Below are 18,468 nucleotides of genomic sequence, written 5' to 3' on the forward strand. Positions count from 1 at the left end.
AACACCGGGAATGTACCTTCTCTTATCGCATATTCTCCTTGTTGCAGCCAAAAAATCGAAGGCTCCAGCTCCACCACCGAGAGCCAAAGCAACTCCCGTCACGCCTGTACCGACGCCCTCGCCGAGAGCGCTGACCCGGTCCACGCTTGATCTTCTGCGCGATAATGATGTCGCCATCTCGGAGACGGATTCCAACTTTAGCAGCGAACCAGACGACACGCAACGCAACAGAGGTCAGTAAAAAACGGATGCTTATCAATGGGGAGCAATTAATACCAATCCATTTCTTTCTCTTTTAGAATCGCGATTGAATGCCGTCAATGGAAGCATCCATCGGGCACCACCGACCACGGCTCATCAGAACGTATCGAAAGTGATGCTTAACGTGGAGGACGCACCGAGTAGCATAGTATCCCTCGAAGCGCCCCTGGCGAATGCTCCCGGTGGCGAAAAGAAGCATCAGAAGAACAGTTCAACATCCTCGGTCTCGATCAAAATTGGTGGACCGGAACAGGTGCCGGTAGCAGCACAGAAGGTCCTTCCCAAACCGACCACTCCGATCGTGTCGAAAGTGCAGATCGGTAACGGCAGTCAGCCGGCAAAGACACCACCGTCCCCAGGGGATAACAGCTCCGATGAAGAGATTAAGATCTACAATATTGAGTCCGGTAAAGCACTGATCAAGAAGAAGGGGCCACCGGTGGACGAGAAGAAACAGGAGATGGTTTCAAAGCCCACCAACAGTGTACCGGGCTCGAATGGTGAAGGACCAACAGCTGATGAGGAGCAGTGGACGTACAAACTTCCAGCTCCACCCAAGTTCGCCGACTCTTCGATTAAAGCGAACGATTACGATGAACGGCAGCAGTTCTATCGTCCAGCGTCAACCTTCATCGATAACACGACGCTCCGGAGCGATATGCTAACCGTCGTGTCCGATGAAACCGAACGCATTGAACCGTTCATACAGGAACGCTTGCAGTCGCTGGAGCTGAATCTACCATCTGAGCTACGACCGGAAGTTGAAAGCCCGACAAGCGTGTCAACCGATTCCACCACGCACGTGTCGGATATCGGCGAAGGTCCTCAACTGATAAGCTCCGACGTTGAAGATGGTTATCGTGTTCGAGCGGGCGATGAAGTGAATCACAAGTCACCCAAACCAACGAAGCAGATTGTGAGCGATCTACAAGCGACGAAAACCACCACGGTTAATGTCACGCATGAGGCACGCGAGGTGTGGTTACAAACGCTCGAGAAACGTCGGGAGAAGATCATCGAAGGTGAGCTCGCTACGCTGAGTGAGTCGATCGGCGGCAAACAGATCACCGTTACGACCCCTCCAGTAGGACCACCGGCAGAAGCAGTTAACGAACGAAAGAGTAGCGTGATGAACGAGCTGAACCAGCTGTTGCGTGATGGGGTCGAGTTGAACCACAAAGAGGACGCAGATATTGTGGCCGCCAATCGGAGCAGTTTGGCCAACTTCAAGATATCGACCTACAGCTCGGAGAACAAGGAGAACATTGTCACCAGCACCACAATAACAAGCACAACGAGCAAAGTTATCGAAGGCCAAGAAGATATTTCAATGACGAGGATCACTTCCGCTGCCGTCGTAGAGAAACAGGTGGTCAACGAGAAAGTGTCCAAGCCTGTGGTGAATGGTGACGGCCAGGAGGAGAACGATGGAATCAACGCTCGTCGTAAAACGTCCCTGGATGCTGTGGGCCGCAAGGCACATTCGTTGACACAAAGCAGCGATGAAGATGATCAGGCGATCAATCGCCAAAGCAATGGCTATCACGGTGGAGGCGCCAAGAAAGAGCTGGCACCGGTTAAGCGGCGCAGTCTTACCATGCTCAACAAGAGCCCTCGCGTCATCAATCGTTCCGATTCGTTCCATTCTACGCGCTCGGATTACATTCAAGCGCTAAACTCGCCGGTTAACCAAGCGGTCCCTACCTCGAAGCTACAGCTGACCCCACGGAGCACCTCATACATTTCGTTAATCGGTGCTCAACGGTGGGAGAACCGTTCAGCACTGGGAGTGACGGGCGGTGCGACATCATTCAACCGCCGTAAGTCGGCCAGTGAGCTCAGCATCTGTGACTCACCGTCACTCCAGAGCCTGGAAGTGATCAAAAACATTCTAAACACATCGCGCAAGAACAGCATTAACAATCTACATCACACAGCCAGCAGTGCCGTAGAGCAGCGTGCCACGCTGAATGAGGAAATTGTACTGCCCTCCATGGCTGCAATCAAGCGTAACAGCTTCACGGACATCTCGACGCTTGGGCAGCTGAACGGAAAGTTGGTACAGCTGAATGGTGTTGGCGGTGCAACTGGATCGATCCGCAAGGATAGCATCGAGGAAGTGAAAGTGGAGCAGGAGGAGGAACATGAGAAACCGGTTGAACCGTCGAAGGTTGACGAAGCTAAGGTTCAGATTGAGCGGACGGTCGAGGTACGCATCGAAAAGCTCATCGTCGAGGAGCAGCACAAAGAGGAGAAGCTGGAGAAAAGAATCGAAGAACCGAAGGAATTAAAGAAGGAGTTATCGAAAGAGAAGCCTGTCGATGCGCAGCCGACTATCCTGATGGAGGATCTGACCAGCGAATCAAAGAGTGATGATGAGAAGCTGCAAAACAAACAACACCAGCAGCAGAGTGCCAAGGAACCGCAAACGAGCGTTGTCAGCATCACGACGACCAGCACGGTCGTCAGTAGCACCAACGATAGCAAACCGTCGAATGATACCGATACGAAGAAGTGGACATATCAAGGTCCACCGACAATCAGCTTTGCGACATGGAACGAGCGTCCAAAGATCGATGTGTCGATCAAATCCGATCGCGACTATCGCTTTGGTGGCAGCTCAACCCTTCCACGTGGTTTCCGGAACGTGAACAACGTAAGCAGCACAAAGATCAGCATCGGACCGGGCGGGAGCTCCACGACCCACACAACGACGACGATGACCACAATGAGCGCCTCGGAGACGGCGTCCGTGCGCCATACTATTCACGAAGTGGAACCAGCAGCGCAACCGAGCGAGCGATTCGTTGAACCATCTCCAAGCTCCACCATGAATGTGCCATTGACGGTGTCTCAGGAACGCCCAGAACAGGTGTCCAGTGGCGTGGTCAACCCGAAGCCCTTCACGAGTCCACCATCGAAGCCCGCTGCTTCCGGTAGCTCACTGACGACGATCAACAGTACGCCTACCCCATCACCACCACCCGGTGAACGGCTGCCCATCGTCCGGGCCGTCGAGTACAAAAAGAACGTGGCCAATCGTCAATCATCGCAACCAGTACCGCCACCGGTGGAACCAAAGCCTTCGTATTTTTACGAAACCTTTTCACGAAACGATAGCACCACTAGCTCGACAAGCAGCTCGATCGGAACGGGAAGTAACGTGAGCAGTGTCAACTTGAACGGCGGGGGCACCAGCACCACCACCGCCATCAGCCGATTGAGCCTTGGTCCGAAACCGGTCACGTTACTGCAACCGACAGTTCGCGGTTTTAAATCGCTCGATGAAGCCACGATTAGCTCCGTGGCAGCACCAACGCGATTGCGGCCAGTGTCAATGGTCGACACGAATGCCGCACGCAAGACGACTGTTCCGGTGACCAGCACCGAGAATGATCCATCATCATCGGCACCCAATTCGCTGCCCTTCTCGCAGAACACGCTGCGTCGTACTGGGCTGAAAGAGAAGATCCTTGCCAAGGAGGAGATGATCGCGCCCGAGCCGGTCTCGAAGGGCACGAAATTCAATGGCAGTGGGCCGGCGCAGGAGCTGAGTGCAGCTGCTACTGCTGCTCCATCATCTGCACCTGTACCTACACCGAAGCGGCCAGTTTCCCTAGCAGGACCCATTCCACCGCCACCGTCGGCCCCGTTTCCGCCGGTTGCCCTCAAACCAACGCAACCCGTGGTGCGTGGAGCGATCGTTAAGAAATCCCCCACAAGCCCGGTCATCGATCCACGGACGGCACTGCTCGATGCTATCCGAGGCTTCAACAAGGACTCGCTTCGGAAGTAGTAGAAACCGCGTCTGAGTTGGTTAATTAGGAGAGCAATCTAGGAGTAGGCAAATGGGACCAAAGGTGTTGTTGGAAGAGGAATGCCTCCGTTCGACACGCTTCTTTATATTATCTCTTTCGTTTCCTCATCCAGCCCTTATTCTTATGTAATGCATGCTGCCAAATCTGTGGCCTGTAGTTCTATTTTTTTCCTTTACCCCTTATATTATTGCTTGTTATAATTTCTAATCGCTACTGATATTCCACGCAATCCAACACATCCCAGCCGAACAGCTTTTTTCTACATTTCACAGTCACTAGGTACTAGGGAGAACGATGGCTTAGAATAGCTGCGTTTGCTCTATAGAATTTAAAGGCCGTTTTATGCTCGTTTTGCGTTTTTTTGTTGTTGTATAAAATGAACAAAACACCTTCGATTAATGTTTCACATTCCGTGAGTCCTCACATCTGGGAAGCTTTGTAAAGTCCGAGCAAAGATAGAAGGGTGTTTAGTTAGGGAATCTTTTTTCACACCACTCTCCCTCCCCCACAGCAAGTATTTAGATAGAATAGTCTTGTAGTCTAAGGGCCAAATTTTGTAAATCGAATTTTCTGTTTTACACCTCGGATAGGGAAAATGCAGGGATTTAATCTACTCTAATCGTAGCTCAATCGGGAACATCTGAAGCAGTATACACAGAGGTATAACCGAATAGCTGGTCTTTGCTGCAAATCAAGAGAGAAGTCTGGTCTGGTCTGGTGCGAATCAGATCGTAATTGCGATCCGAACCGTGCGTGACTTTTGTCTTTTTCTTCTGTTTCTTTTGTTTTTAAGGCAAATGTCTAATACCATTAAATTAGCCAAGTAGTTGTTAAAATGAAATAAAGAAAATCATGTGGATATTAAAGTTAACTCAAATTCAAACTGGTTTTTCCGCGAACACTGGGGTATAATTACAGAAAGAATTCAAGTGGAAATATTGATCACGGAATTTATGCGAAGTGTTTTTTTGCCTGCTGAATGAGAGCGCCTTTACTAATGCAATGCATACGGTACAGGAGCATATTGAAAAGGGGAGTATAGTTAATTTAGACCAATGAAGGATACTTTTTTCGACGATAAAATATGTTCAATGGATGATCACTTTCGATCTTCTTATCATCAAGTCAATGTATCAGCACATGAATCTACATCAAATGATTATTCGCAAACAATTAGATTTAAAATAAAATTAAACATTCGACTGATAGGAGAGCCATTACCATGATGACACAGCCGAACACATAACCATTTTAAGCGATCCAAGGCCATGATTATCTCTTGTAATGCGCTTTAACTATTACCAGCTATCCCCAGCAACCTTGGATGACATGACTTTCCATTTAAACAAACACTAGAGGATATCGTAGCCTCTTCAATGATACTGATAGTTCTAATCATTCTCTCTACGTAGGAGATACGCGTGTGACGTATCTTCGATTTCATGTGACTGTTTGGTGGAAGCAGAAGGATGCGTAATTTTATGACAATATCCGCCGCTTGCATTGCTCAAACGGTGTAATCATGGCCGTGGCATTAATAACTTCCACCAAATGAATCGAAATCCAGATCATACTGCGGCCACCCTCGACGATAAGATTACGCTAACATCAGTGGTTATCAAAGCATCCGAATGAACCAATAATTTCAATATGATTATTTAAGCATGTGACTGTTACTTCCGAGGTGATACCAGCATGGACACGGCGGTAAGAAGGTGTGCCCCGCATTCAATCACATGAAAAGATGACGCTACAGTCTTCATCAGATATCCCGGTTTGGAATGGATTTGGATAAGCGATAAGGATAACGGACCACAGCCAGCGAGAGAGCGGCTGGTGCTGGCTGTTGCTATTTAAAGGACAGCGGTCCATCAGGGCGGTGTTTATTTGTGAAGTGAATATCGACAGCGAGCACATACAGCAGGATGCAGTGGAGTTTTAGTAAGAAGCTGGTGGCGATGTCACTGCTGCTTGCAGTGATCGTCGTTGCCTCGGGCAAATCGATCGACAAGGTGCGCCGTATGCCACCGGGTATCGATCGTATGTTTGCTCGCATTGATGGCATCCGCCCACCGAAGGGATACGTCTCGCAGAGTCCGCGTACCGTCGAGGGCCGCTTTACGGCCAAGGTGGATCATTTCAATCCTCAGAGCCGCGATACGTTCGAGTTCAGCTACCTGCACAACGACCAGTACTACCGCGAGGGTGGTCCACTGTTTGTGGTCGTTGGTGGCCGCCAACCGATCAGTCCGTACTTCATAGAGAATAGTCATTTCCGCGACGTGGCCGCACAGCAGGGTGCCTGGTTGGCTACCTTCGAGCATCGTTACTTCGGATCCAGCGTTCCCACTGAGTAAGTTGTGACGCTTCAGAGAAGTCAATTCATAGAATAAGGGAACTTACTGACAATATCTGTGTGTTTCTACAGGAATCTTTCGACGGAGAACCTGCGCTTCCTGCAGACCGAGCAGGTCCTCACAGATCTGATCGAATGGATTGATTTCCTGCGGCGTGAGGTGATGGGAGATCCGAACGCTCGTGTCATCTTGAACGGAGTAGGCTATACCGGTACGCTCGCCTCGTGGGCTCGTCAACGATTTCCGAACATCATCGATGGAGCATGGGCCTCGAGTGCGCCAGTGAGAGCTGCCGTTAGCTTCCCAGAGTTCTCTCAGGACGTCGGTAACATTATCCGCACCAAGGGTAGCGACGCGTGCTACAACCGCATCTTCCAGGCGTTCAACACGATCGAGAACCTGCTGAATGCTGGTCGGGTTGAGATGGTGTCGCGGATGTTCAACACCTGCGATCCGATCAACGTGGACGATTCGCTGGAGGTGCAGCTGTTCTTCTACGACATGATGCAATCAGTGAATGCTGGCATTTTGCAGGCCATCTCTGGTTATGAAGGTGTTGGCCTGGTGTGCGGAGCCCTGGCCGAGTTCCTCAACCAGACCTACAGCGGAGTCCGCGAGTGCTTCGATCTGTCGTTCGAAAACTTCGTTCAATACGCGATCGATGAGGACATTGATGCTCCCCAGAATCGGGAATATGGTCTACGCCAGACGGCCTATCACGATTGCACTGAATTCGGTCACTTTCCGACCGCCGATACGCCAGACCAGCCGTTCGGTAACCGTGTCACATACGATCTTCTATTGGCCGAATGTCAGGCCGCATTCGGTGACTGGCTAGTCCGAGATGTAGTCCACGATGGTGTCCGCCTGACTAACTTCCACTTCGGTGCGACCGATCCGCGCACCACCAACGTTCTCTACACCAACGGTGCTCTCGATCCGTTCCGTCATCTGTCCATCACATCGTACCAGAACCTACTATCCAACGCCCGTGTCACTCCGGGGGCTTTCTACGGTGAGGATATCTTTTCCATCTCTGGCTACGACTCGGAGGAACTGCTCGAGACCAAGCACATGGCTGAACAGTATATTTCCACCTGGCTCGGTTCTCCTATTAGTCCCTTGCGGAGGTAGGTGCTCCTGGACCGGTAGCCAATAAGCCGACTGCCTGTTCACCACTTTTGTAAACACTCTTAGTTACGTATTTAAAGAATAATAAATTCAATAATAATGTCTAACATTAGCATTACATTAGTCACGTTACAAAAATGAAATTTAAAAAATCATTTGGATGTATTAAAGTTAACTGAAAATCAAGCGGGATTCCTGGAACATGTGTGAAACATTATAAAAAGAATCCATATTCAAATTGTGCTCATCAGCGAAATTGTGTGAAATGAATTCATGCGAAATGTTTGAAAAGAGAAATCTAATTGGCGCCCTGTACTCTCCGCTGCAGAGCGCCTTTAATAATGTAATGCATACGGCGCGGGGGCTTGTCTCAAAAGGTGGAGCCTAGAAAAGGCACGCTTTTTGCGATGTTTTTGCACGAGATATGGTTGGTTTATTATTTTTAAGTGAAAGACATCATAAATTACATTTGACAAATATTTAAATAAGTTTTTAGGCAACACACGCCTATATGTATATCTGTGTTGCTTTGATTAATCGAAACATTTTACATAATGCTGATGAAATGTTCATAAGCAAGATTAAAAATCTCAAAAAATAACAACAGTAACAACATATGCAATTTATGGATATGCTCAAAACAATAAAGTATTTGCTCTAAATACGCTACCCATATGTGACGACGGGGACATCAAAAGCGACCATTATTGGTTTTATTTATGTTTTTTTAAACTGTTACGCAATTGGTACCAACAATCTATCACCAAAACAATTAGAGCATGATTCATACCGTCGACTGGCATGACTCGCCATTTAGACAATCGGTTGTAGAGCTCATACCCTCCATCAATGAAACTCGAGCTCATGTGACATCCATGTGGAAGTGGACGAATGCGTGGTTTTATGACCTTGTCCCTCACATGCATTACTCAACAGTTTAATCCTATCCGTAGTATTATTAATAACTTCCACCAACTGAATTCAAATCCAAGCCGGCCGGATCATGCTGCGACCACTCTCGGCGATAAGATTACGGGAAACATCCAGCACATCGGCTGGCATCGGTGTTTATCAAAGGCAGACAAAGCTGAGTTTATCAGAGCCCCCAATGGATCGTTGTTTTCAAAATCATTTTCGGTAGGGACCAAGCGTTGCTTCCGTGGTGACAATGTTATGACCACAGCATGGCCACAATGATGACATTTCATTCTTCAGCAGTTCACACGGTAGATTTGGATAACCGATAAGGATAACGGACCCGAGTCACGGGAGAGCGGCTGGTGCTGGCTGTTGCTATTTAAAGGACAGCGGTCCATCAGGGCGGTGTTTATTTGTGAAGTGAATATCGACAGCGAGCACATACCGCAGGATGCAGTGGAGTTTTAGTAAGAAGCTGGTGGCGATGTCACTGCTGCTTGCAGTGATCGTCGTTGCCTCGGGCAAATCGATCGACAAGGTGCGCCGTATGCCACCGGGCATTGATCGTATGTTTGCTCGCATTGATGGCATCCGCCCACCGAAGGGATACGTCTCGCAGAGTCCGCGTACCGTCGAGGGCCGCTTTACGGCCAAGGTGGATCATTTCAATCCTCAGAGCCGCGATACGTTCGAGTTCAGCTACCTGCACAACGACCAGTACTACCGCGAGGGTGGTCCACTGTTTGTGGTTGTCGGTGGTCACTATCCAATCAATCCGTACTTCATGGAGAACAGTCATTTCCGCGACGTGGCCGCTCAACAGGGTGCCTGGTTGGCCACCTTCGAGCATCGTTACTTCGGATCCAGCTTTCCCACTGAGTAAGATGAAAGATCAGTCCGTGAAATTTGACTCCTTCCTTACCGACTCGATCTGTGTACTCCTTTAGGAACCTTTCGACGGAGAATCTGCGCTTCATGCGCACCGAACAGGTGCTGTTCGATTTGATCGAATGGATTGATTTCCTGCGGCGTGAGGTGATCGGTGATGAGAATGCCCGAGTCATCCTGCACGGAGTAGGCTATGCCGGTACGCTTGCCTCGTGGGCCCGTCAACGATTCCCGAACATCATCGATGGAGCATGGGCCTCGAGTGCGCCAGTGAGAGCTGCCGTTAGCTTCCCAGAGTTCTCTCAGGACGTCGGTAACATTATTCGCATCAAGGGTAGTGACGCGTGCTACAACCGCATCTTCCAAGCGTTCCACACCGCCCAGAACCTTCTGGATGCCGGACGGGTCGATATGGTTTCGCGGATGTTCAACACCTGCGATCCGATCAACGTGGACGATCCGCTGGAGGTGCAGCTGTTCTTCTTTGCCATGATGCTCTCGCTGGAAGCCGCCATGGTGGAGGATCTGGACATTGAGAGCATTGGTCGGGTGTGCGATTCGCTCACCGACGATCAGTACGGTACTGGGCTCGAGGCACTGTCCGAGTTCCTCATCGAGCGTTACGCCGATGCCCGCGAGTGTTTCGATCTGTCGTTCGAAAACTTCATCCGCTACCTGACCGATGAGGACATTGATGCTCCCCAGAACCAGGAATATGGTCTACGCCAGACAAGCTACCAGGACTGCACGGAGTTCGGTTACTTCCCGACCGCCGATACGGCAGACCAACCATTCGGTAACCGTGTCAATTATGATCTGCTTCTGGCCGAATGTCAGGCCGCATTCGGTGACTGGCTGGACCGCGATGTCGTGTACGATGGTGTCCGCCTGACCAACTTCCACTTCGGTGCGACCGATCCGCGCACCACCAACGTGCTCTTCACCAACGGTGCTCTCGATCCGTTCCGTCATGTTTCCATCACCGAGTACACGAACCTGCTGGCGAACGCCCGTGTCACTCCACTTGCCTTCTTCGGCGAAGATGTCGTCTCCATCTCTGGCTTCGACTCGGAGGAACTGCTCGAAACCAAGCATATGGCCGAGCAGTACATTACCACCTGGCTCGGATCGCCCATCAGCCCGTTCGCCATCCGGAAGTAAGAGCTCCTGGAGCGGTAGCCAAAATGTCGGGCTCCAGTTCCACCAATTCCGAAGTTCCCCTCTAATTGTATATTAAATAAATGAGTAAACCCCTACACCCGATACAGTGCTTCCGATCCAGTACTTCCTTCCTATTCTATCGCATGGTGAGGTCTGTTTGGGGGATCAGGTTGTAAAATCCCGACTGCGCCCACACCGTAAATGATCGATTGGAGGAGGTCAATTTAGATTAGCGCTCGTCTATATTACCAAGGTTTGGCTCCTTCCTGCAAGCGCTTGTTTATGGCCGTATCTGCGGCAGCAGCACCAATACCCTGGGATTCGAGTGAACCTTCAGCTCGCTCGCGCTATCTGACCATCAACCATTCGGTGACAAGGCATTTATTCGGCCACAACGATAACACACCAGTCAGGCTCAGCTAGTGCTGAGTGAGTGCCCCCTGACTGTTCGTTATGTGTTTTGTACTTTACAGCGCAGCTCGAGAGGAAGCATGTAATGCCCTGAAGTTCTACATAATGTGTACAGATCTCACATAATATTTAATATCGCATATCAATTGCCTACTTAAGATGAAGAATAATATCAACAAAAAAAAACATCTATGTAATCGCCAATAATGTGGATGCTTCCGGAAGTATGGCTTCTGATCGCGAAAGGGAAATCCTAATCCCAAAAGCAATTTAGCATGAGCTGTGTGAGTAGGTGACCCCTCTTGTGCTTACGCCCTTCACCAAACCACCGTTCCCATATTTCACCCCATAAAAACCATAACCACCGACATCCGACAACTGGCCTCTGCTTACGTCGAATCGCGGCCACTACGGTCGTGCGCTTATCGCACGGTAATAAGCATCGCCTTAACCGTCAACCTTAACCGGCGATAAAGCGATCGGTTTATGGTCTCCTCGGCACCTATGCCACACTAAGGGAAGGTAAATACATTCTTGTACTCCCCCTCCCCCCCCCCCCTCCCTTTACGTCCCGTTCTTCAGACCAAAGAGTGCGTAGGATGAGTTCTGAAGGAGGGCAGCTGGTGGTGTTGTAATGTAAATCGGCCCGCCGGGTGATTAGATGCAATGGCCTATTAAATGAGTGGCGCGTGCGACGTGAGTTCCAGGATCGACGGGAAGTATTTAACCGGGCACCGGACCCTGGCTGACCGTTCAGTTCGTGAGGAAGGTTTGGTGAGGATACGAGAGTCCGCGATATTCGTCAATAAGTTCGAGTCTAACACACAATGAAGCTGTCCGTGGTGTTGCTGGTGGCAATGGTGGCCGTATCGGTTGCCATGGCCAAGACGGTGCCCAAGCGCAAGGGTACGTTGCCGCTGGAGCTAGTGAGCAAGATGTTCGGTGGGTTCGGTGCCCTGCCAAAGGTGCCAGAGGGCTACAAGCCGAGCCCGCACACGACGCAGGGCCGCTTTACGTCGCGCATCAACCACTTCGACCCGCAGGATCGGTCCACGTTCGAGTTTAACTACCTGACCAATGACGAGTACTACCGCGAGGGTGGCCCCCTGTTCGTGGTCGTCGGTGGACACCACCGTCTGGACCCGTACTTCCTGGAGAACAGCCACTTCCGCGATGTCGCCGCCTTGAACGGAGCCTTCCTGGCCAACAACGAGCACCGGTTCTTCGGAACCAGTGTTCCCACTGAGTAAGTTGGAGAGAGAGAGAGAGAGATAGCTTTGTGTAGTCGGCCCTAACTTCACGACTCCTTACTTACTGACTCCAAATCTTTGTACTCCCTGTAGGGATCTTTCGTCGGAGAACCTGCGCTTCCTGCGTACCGAGCAGGCTCTGTTCGATCTGATCGAATGGATTGACTTCTTGAAGCGCGAGGTGATGGGAGACCCGAATGCCCGTGTGATCGTTCACGGATTCAGCTACGGTGGTGCCCTGGCCACCTGGGCCCGTCAGCGCTTCCCGAACATCATCGATGGTGCCTGGGGTTCCAGTGCGCTCGTGCGCGCCACCGTCGAGTTCAGCGAGTTCACCGAGGACTTTGGCAACACGATCCGCATCAAGGGCAGTGATGAGTGCTACAGCGCCATCTTCCGCGCGTTCCACACGATCGAAAACCTGCTCGATGCCGGTCTGACCGAGCGCGTGTCCAGCACCTTCAACACCTGCGACCCGATCGACACCGACAACACGCTGCAGGTCGAGCTGTTCCTTCACCTGATGACGCTCTCCCTCGAGCTCTCCATGTTCGAGGACTTCGATATCGAGAACGTGCAGAACGTGTGCAACCAGCTGACGGACGATGACTTCGACACGAGCATGGAAGCGCTGGCCGAGTTCCTTAAGAACCGCTACGCCGACGTGCGCGACTGCTTCGATCTGTCGTTCGAGAACTTCATCTCGATCCTCGGTGACACCTCGCCGGAAGCGCCCCAGAACCTGGACTACGGTCTGCGCCAGCTCAACTACCACGTCTGCACGGAGTTCGGTTACTTCCAGTCGGCCCGCTCGCGCGATCAGCCCTTCGGCTCGAAGGTGACCTACGATCTGTTCCTGGAGGAGTGTGCGGCCGTGTTCGGCGAGTGGTTGACCTCGGAAGTCCTGTACGATGGTGTCCGTCTGACCAACTTCCACTTCGGTGCGACCGATCCGCGCATCACCAACGTGCTCTACACCAACGGTGGCATTGATCCGTTCCGTTTCGTCTCGATCACCGAGTACACGAATCTGCTGTCGAACGCCCGTGTCACTCCGCGCGCCTTCTACACCGAGGACATCCGTGCCATTTCCGGTTACGACTCGGAGGATATGCTCGAGACCAAGCATCAGGTCGAGCAGTACATTACCACCTGGCTCGGATCGCCCATCAGCCCGTTCGCCGTCCGGAAGTAAGCCGATCGACCGTTGTTCGATTCTCGATCGATACCGCCGGCTTGCGGTAGCTTGCGTAATGTAAGGGAATTTGTTGTTCTTTCTGTTCCATTAAACCATAAACCATAATGGGGCCTTGATAATGTTGGCCTTCGATTAAATCACCTGGATCCGTTTTCTTACTCGCCGGGCGCGGGCACGCGTGCATGTAGGTTCGTGCTAGCGGTTGATTGTTTGGTGGCATTTATGAGCAAGTTATCATATGATAACGCGGCAATCGTGGTCGCGGCACCTGCCCTAGCAGGACACCGCGTTAACTGGTGATGAAGATTAGGACAGAGGATTACTTCGCGTTCTTAGGGCTTCCCAATGCCCTGCCCTTGATAACACCTTCTCCCGGTTGCCCGGTGCTGCATACTGGGATATCTCGCACGATTACCCGCCCCGTTACACTCGCGGATTGATCCCGGGATAACTGATAGAATAATTGCGTAATTGATGGCTTATCAATTACCTCTGCCACTGACGTCTACCGTTTCCAGCTCTCTGTTGCCATAAAGAGATCAACACATCATAATGAGAGAAACAAGAGAGAAAGATGGCAAAAGAGGGATAGCATAACGTGGAACTTCCTGTTTGTGCTCGCAGCACACAGAACACCTGCCAAAAAACTTGATTATCGCGATCCTATCGTAGGAAGATGAGCCATAAAAATCATTACGCACAAACTTCCGATCGGGCGATTCGGTTTGCTAGACACCACCAGCTTCTTGGATTAGCGATAATGCGATGAACGTTATCGCGCAACCCGGTAACCGGAAGAACACGTGGTCCATGGATTGCATCACAGCTCGGCATCAAGTTCGACCGCTGTACTGTGAGACAGAAGGAATGGAAGGTTGAAGATTTAATTCTTTTCCAATTAAGTACATAATTATGCTTATCAAACTAGCCTCCCCGACAGACTGGGTAAATAAATTGCCCATTTTTGAAGATTTTTTATAAAGAAATCATTCCACTTTTTTGTCAAGTGAATGTTATGTTAAACTATAATTTTCCAAGAATGTTTGAATGAAATTTGGGGAAGCTTTGTTTAAAACTTCATACATGCTATCATTTTTTGAAAGGCGTGTCTGCAAAAATGTACCTTTCCGGTGCCCATCTTAGCCCTGCGATGGGTCATCTGAGCTACGTAAATCAATATTTTTTTTATAGATTATAGGTTTATTCAGGTAGTCCCGTCGAGTTATTGTTAAATTACTAATTTTTCGATTTTTGGCAGATTTTTTTAACTTATCATCAAACCGGGTTCGTCGCTTAAACGGACAAGTCTTTCGATTCGGACCAAAAACGGTTTGACCAAAAACTGATTATATGTTATCCCAACCGAAAAATGATTAAAAAACTATAAGACAAACCAATCAAAATTGGCAACGATATCCGCACCATAAGTCATAATCACGTTAATGTACTCCAAGATACTTCCCCCAATACCATCTACCATCTTCCCGGTGTTCACAGAAAATTCTCCTTCTCTAGCGGCACAATCGTTTCAAATTATCTCTGTTATCGCACACCTGCCGACACCACATCGTCAAACTCGGCTCGGCTGAGTTATCAGTTAATAATGGCTTATCATATCACATACTGGCTCGTTTTGGCTTGTTTAAATTCAATCTAAATCCCCTCTAGTGATTATGCAAGTACGATAATCTGTATCCGTTTTTACCAATCGAATGTTCACGCGGCTGAAGATATCACTTGCCATTACTTGGGAAGGTGCCACGGCCACTTGCCGGCAGTATAGGTTTCTATCGCACCCAAAATGGTCGCCAGTGGAGTGTTCTGGCGTGTGGCCGTGCTGGCGTCCGTATGTTTTGCGCTCGTAGCCGGCGAGAGTCATTTGCGGCTTCCCTTTGTGCTGGATTCACACCTCCATCCGCACAGTGATTACGTGGCCAACCGATCGGAAGCTCTACGCTTCCGGACACGCGTTGATCATTATGACGTCCAGAACAGGGATACGTTCGAGTTTGACTACCTCTCGAACGACGAGTTCTACCAGCCCGGTGGCCCAATCTTCATCGTGGTTGGTGGTAACTCCGCCATCAACGGATACTTCATCGAGAACGGGCTGTTCCACGATATCGCTCGCAGCGAGGGTGCCTGGCTGTTTGCGAACGAGCATCGCTACTACGGCCGTAGCGCACCGGTTGAGTAAGCATCGCGTCGCGTGACGGCATCGCGTCCGCACCGGAAGTCATCGGACCGGAGTGTGACCGAGTGTAACATTTTTCTCTGTCCGGACTGTTGCAGGAACTACTCGGCAACAAACATGCGATTCCTGAGCGTGGAACAATCGCTGGTCGATCTGATCGAGTGGATCGATTATCTGCGACAAGAGGTGGTCCGCGATCCGAACGCCAGGGTGGTTCTGCATGGTTTGGGCTATGGTGGTGCCGTCGCGATCTGGGCTCGCCAACGGTTCCCGCAACTCATCGACGGTGCCTGGGGCTCGGTAGCGTCCGTGATCGCACGCGTCAACTTCAACGAGTACGGCGAGGATATGGGCAACACGGTACGCCATCTCGGTAGTGACGCGTGCTTCGGAATCCTTTGGCGTGGATTCCGCACCGCCGAGAACCTCATCGATGCGGGTCTGTACGGGCGTGTTTCGGAACTGTTCCGCACCTGCGAACCACTCACTGCCAACGATCCACTGACGGTGGAGACTTTTTTCTACGGGCTGAAGAGTTCAATCGAACAGGAGATGTACGGTGAAGCGAACCCGCAGTCAGTAACGCGCATGTGCCAGGAACTGGAGGCCGATACGGCCGGTACCGATTTGGAGGTGTTGGCGAACTTTTTCGAACGCCGGTATGCTCCGTTCGAGTGCGTTCCGTTCGATTTCGAGAGCAATATCGCTAGCGCCTTGTACGAGGGTGTTGGTGCACCGACGAACGCTGAGCTAGGTATCCGGCAGCGGTTGTACCAGCTGTGCACGGAGTTTGGTTGGTTTCTGACGTCCGCCACCGGTGACAGTCCATTTGGGACGCGCATCACTTATCGCTACTTCATCGACACTTGTCGGGCGGTGTTTGGTGATTGGATTGATCAGGAGGTCGTGTACGATGGTGTCCGTTTGACGAATCTACACTTTGGGGCGGATGATCCACGTGTCACCAATGTGGTGTATGTGAACGCGGAGCTGGATCCAACGCGGCTCGTATCGATCACTGACTACATCAACGTGCAGTCGAATGCGTTCGTCATCCAGGGGGAACTGATTGCACTGGACTGGTTGCCACAGAGTCCGGCCGATTCGGACGATTTGAGTCGCATCAAGAGTGAGATCAGCGCGTACGTTCGTGGATGGTCTAGAGGAGGTTTAACGGATTGAGTGTGGCGAGTGAGGACGACATAGGATTTGTAGCAAAGAAACGATATAGTTTTGATCAAATAAAATTGGTCTCTTGAATTATTATGTAAATTGTATTGTCATTAATGTCAGGCAAGACACTTTGGTTGAAAGTTATGTCATAAGAACTACCCAAATCCCTCACAGAATCAATCTCGTCTTAATCCAACGCATACGGCATTTAAATCGCCATTGCCAAGATTGTGTAGAGCATCTTTTCCCGTGGCTACCACCATGATGTTAATGATGCAAATCAAACAATATACATGGGTTTTTTTATGGGGAAAAGCCCCAAATTAAAACAATCCACAAATTACGGTACCAAGCAACCATTAATCCACCTCGGAGTCTGCAACTTGTTTACGTCAATATGGTTCACCGAACACCGATAAGAAGTCGCTTGCAGAAATGGTAGAAATCATTGCAATTAAAAACTCTCTCGAATCACCCAGTCATCTGGGCTCGATGCCACGCCGGTGGCCAAAACACCGACACCGAAATCATGTTCGCGCAAAATGGAAAACAATCCGAACGAAACCGTAACTCCACCAACCGTGATCACTCGCTCGCTCGCTCGATAACGATGGAAACCAGTGAAAACAACAACACTGACACTAGCACCGGCACCGGCACTGGCGGGACCCGAAAAGCGAGAGCCTTTTTTCCGGATCAGTGCCACAGATGGCAATGAAAGTCGTCATGCCAACCATCGATCGATCTGCGTCAAACGACCTGTGAAACCATCGTTCCGATCGCGAGCTCTGATCGACCAAGCGCAGCGCTCAGATAAGTGCGGGCGGATTTTGTGGCATTTGTTGCGGCTGGTGGCCAATGTTATGGCCCCTGGCCAAACCGCTAACATGCTGACAGCTTATTGCAGGCAAACAGGCTTAGGGTTCAAAGTGGTTCCCGTTTTTGTTACCACAACCACCTAGACTCACCATTACGCACTCATTGTCTGCACCTGACAGCAACCGGCCTTCGCGAGGAGCGAACTAACCGCGTACCGGAAGCCAATTCCTGAGGCCATCGAACCCTCAAACACCTCGGTGTGCCGTTGTCGGCATTTTCATCGCCAGCAAAAGGGTCACGAGGTTAGAGGGTGATTGCAACCAGCGGTGTTCTGGGTGTTCCCCGTTCTGCCGGGGCACATCTGTTACGATGAAACCTCGATGCAACCACACATGCGGGAAGAAGTTGCCCCTTCCAGCCGCTCATTTGAGGCACATAAACACGCCAGGCACACCTGCTCCCGAGTCCGAAGCTGGTGGGCAGCGAAGCGAAACCGCACGAAGAGAAGCCCTGTAGGGAGAGTGTAGCGTGTAGCGTAGGCCTTCAGGTTGGTGTCAGGATTAAGAGTCATCATGCGCGGTAGCAGCAGCAAGCAAGCAAAGGTTCTAACTACCAGACCAGAGCCCATAATCGCCTGCGGCATACGTTTCCAAAGCGAACACTTCAAGCGGAACGATCACCATCGCAAGCCACCGTCGGGGCCTCGTGGAGCGTGGAGCATTTTGAGGGTTCTGTCTGGCGTGGGATGGGATGCAGAGAGAGAGAGAGAGAGAGAGAGAGAGAGAGAGAGAGAGAGAGAGAGAGAGAGAGAGAGAGAGATAAACAGAAAAAGAGATAGAGAGAGAGAGAAGGTACGATCAACCTCACGGGCTCCAGCGAGAGGACCCCA

At 50.6% G+C, this 18,468-nt stretch overlaps 5 protein-coding genes across 11 annotated transcripts in view; all 5 read left to right on the plus strand.

The window, feature by feature from the left end:
- LOC126572759 (uncharacterized) overlaps positions 1-4,950 on the plus strand; it is a 64,423-nt gene extending 59,473 nt beyond the window's left edge. For all 7 annotated transcript variants that reach the window (XM_050232363.1, XM_050232361.1, XM_050232366.1 and 4 more), the window contains 2 exons: positions 48-233; positions 300-4,950. In XM_050232363.1, coding sequence (XP_050088320.1) covers positions 48-233; positions 300-4,057 — 3,944 coding nt within the window. In that variant the 3' untranslated portion in view covers positions 4,058-4,950. The remainder of the gene's footprint in view (positions 1-47; positions 234-299) is intronic.
- A 1,054-nt stretch (positions 4,951-6,004) lies between these two features.
- On the plus strand, positions 6,005-7,570 carry LOC126569740 (putative serine protease K12H4.7). The gene is made up of 2 exons (XM_050227029.1): positions 6,005-6,432; positions 6,508-7,570. Exons 1-2 carry the CDS (start codon positions 6,005-6,007, stop codon positions 7,568-7,570), a joined length of 1,491 nt encoding a protein of 496 aa, XP_050082986.1.
- A 1,366-nt stretch (positions 7,571-8,936) lies between these two features.
- On the plus strand, positions 8,937-10,534 carry LOC126569551 (putative serine protease K12H4.7). The gene is made up of 2 exons (XM_050226726.1): positions 8,937-9,364; positions 9,433-10,534. The coding sequence occupies exons 1-2, from the start codon at positions 8,937-8,939 to the stop codon at positions 10,532-10,534; spliced, it is 1,530 nt and encodes a 509-aa protein (XP_050082683.1).
- Positions 10,535-11,709: 1,175 nt separating this feature from the next.
- LOC126569192 (putative serine protease K12H4.7) lies at positions 11,710-13,390 on the plus strand. Its single transcript, XM_050226119.1, has 2 exons — positions 11,710-12,191; positions 12,289-13,390. Exons 1-2 carry the CDS (start codon positions 11,773-11,775, stop codon positions 13,388-13,390), a joined length of 1,521 nt encoding a protein of 506 aa, XP_050082076.1. The 5' UTR covers positions 11,710-11,772.
- A 1,804-nt stretch (positions 13,391-15,194) lies between these two features.
- Positions 15,195-16,769, plus strand: LOC126569755 (putative serine protease K12H4.7). The gene is made up of 2 exons (XM_050227072.1): positions 15,195-15,586; positions 15,686-16,769. Exons 1-2 carry the CDS (start codon positions 15,195-15,197, stop codon positions 16,767-16,769), a joined length of 1,476 nt encoding a protein of 491 aa, XP_050083029.1.
- The last annotated feature ends 1,699 nt before the right edge of the window (positions 16,770-18,468 follow it).

This window comes from Anopheles aquasalis, chromosome 2 (assembly GCF_943734665.1).
Source record: "Anopheles aquasalis chromosome 2, idAnoAquaMG_Q_19, whole genome shotgun sequence".
NCBI classification, from domain to species: Eukaryota; Metazoa; Arthropoda; class Insecta; order Diptera; family Culicidae; genus Anopheles; species Anopheles aquasalis.

Excerpts from the sequence above, each read along its gene's own strand:
- LOC126569755 (XM_050227072.1), top strand. The coding sequence starts at position 15,195 with ATGGTCGCCAGTGGAGTGTTCTGGCGTGTGGCCGTGCTGGCGTCCGTA. Across the intron at positions 15,587-15,685 it reads GGCCGTAGCGCACCGGTTGA|GAACTACTCGGCAACAAACA; the intron begins GTAAGCATCGCG and ends GGACTGTTGCAG.
- LOC126569740 (XM_050227029.1), top strand. The coding sequence starts at position 6,005 with ATGCAGTGGAGTTTTAGTAAGAAGCTGGTGGCGATGTCACTGCTGCTT. Across the intron at positions 6,433-6,507 it reads GGATCCAGCGTTCCCACTGA|GAATCTTTCGACGGAGAACC; the intron begins GTAAGTTGTGAC and ends GTGTTTCTACAG.
- LOC126569192 (XM_050226119.1), top strand. The coding sequence starts at position 11,773 with ATGAAGCTGTCCGTGGTGTTGCTGGTGGCAATGGTGGCCGTATCGGTT. Across the intron at positions 12,192-12,288 it reads GGAACCAGTGTTCCCACTGA|GGATCTTTCGTCGGAGAACC; the intron begins GTAAGTTGGAGA and ends TACTCCCTGTAG.
- LOC126569551 (XM_050226726.1), top strand. The coding sequence starts at position 8,937 with ATGCAGTGGAGTTTTAGTAAGAAGCTGGTGGCGATGTCACTGCTGCTT. Across the intron at positions 9,365-9,432 it reads GGATCCAGCTTTCCCACTGA|GAACCTTTCGACGGAGAATC; the intron begins GTAAGATGAAAG and ends GTACTCCTTTAG.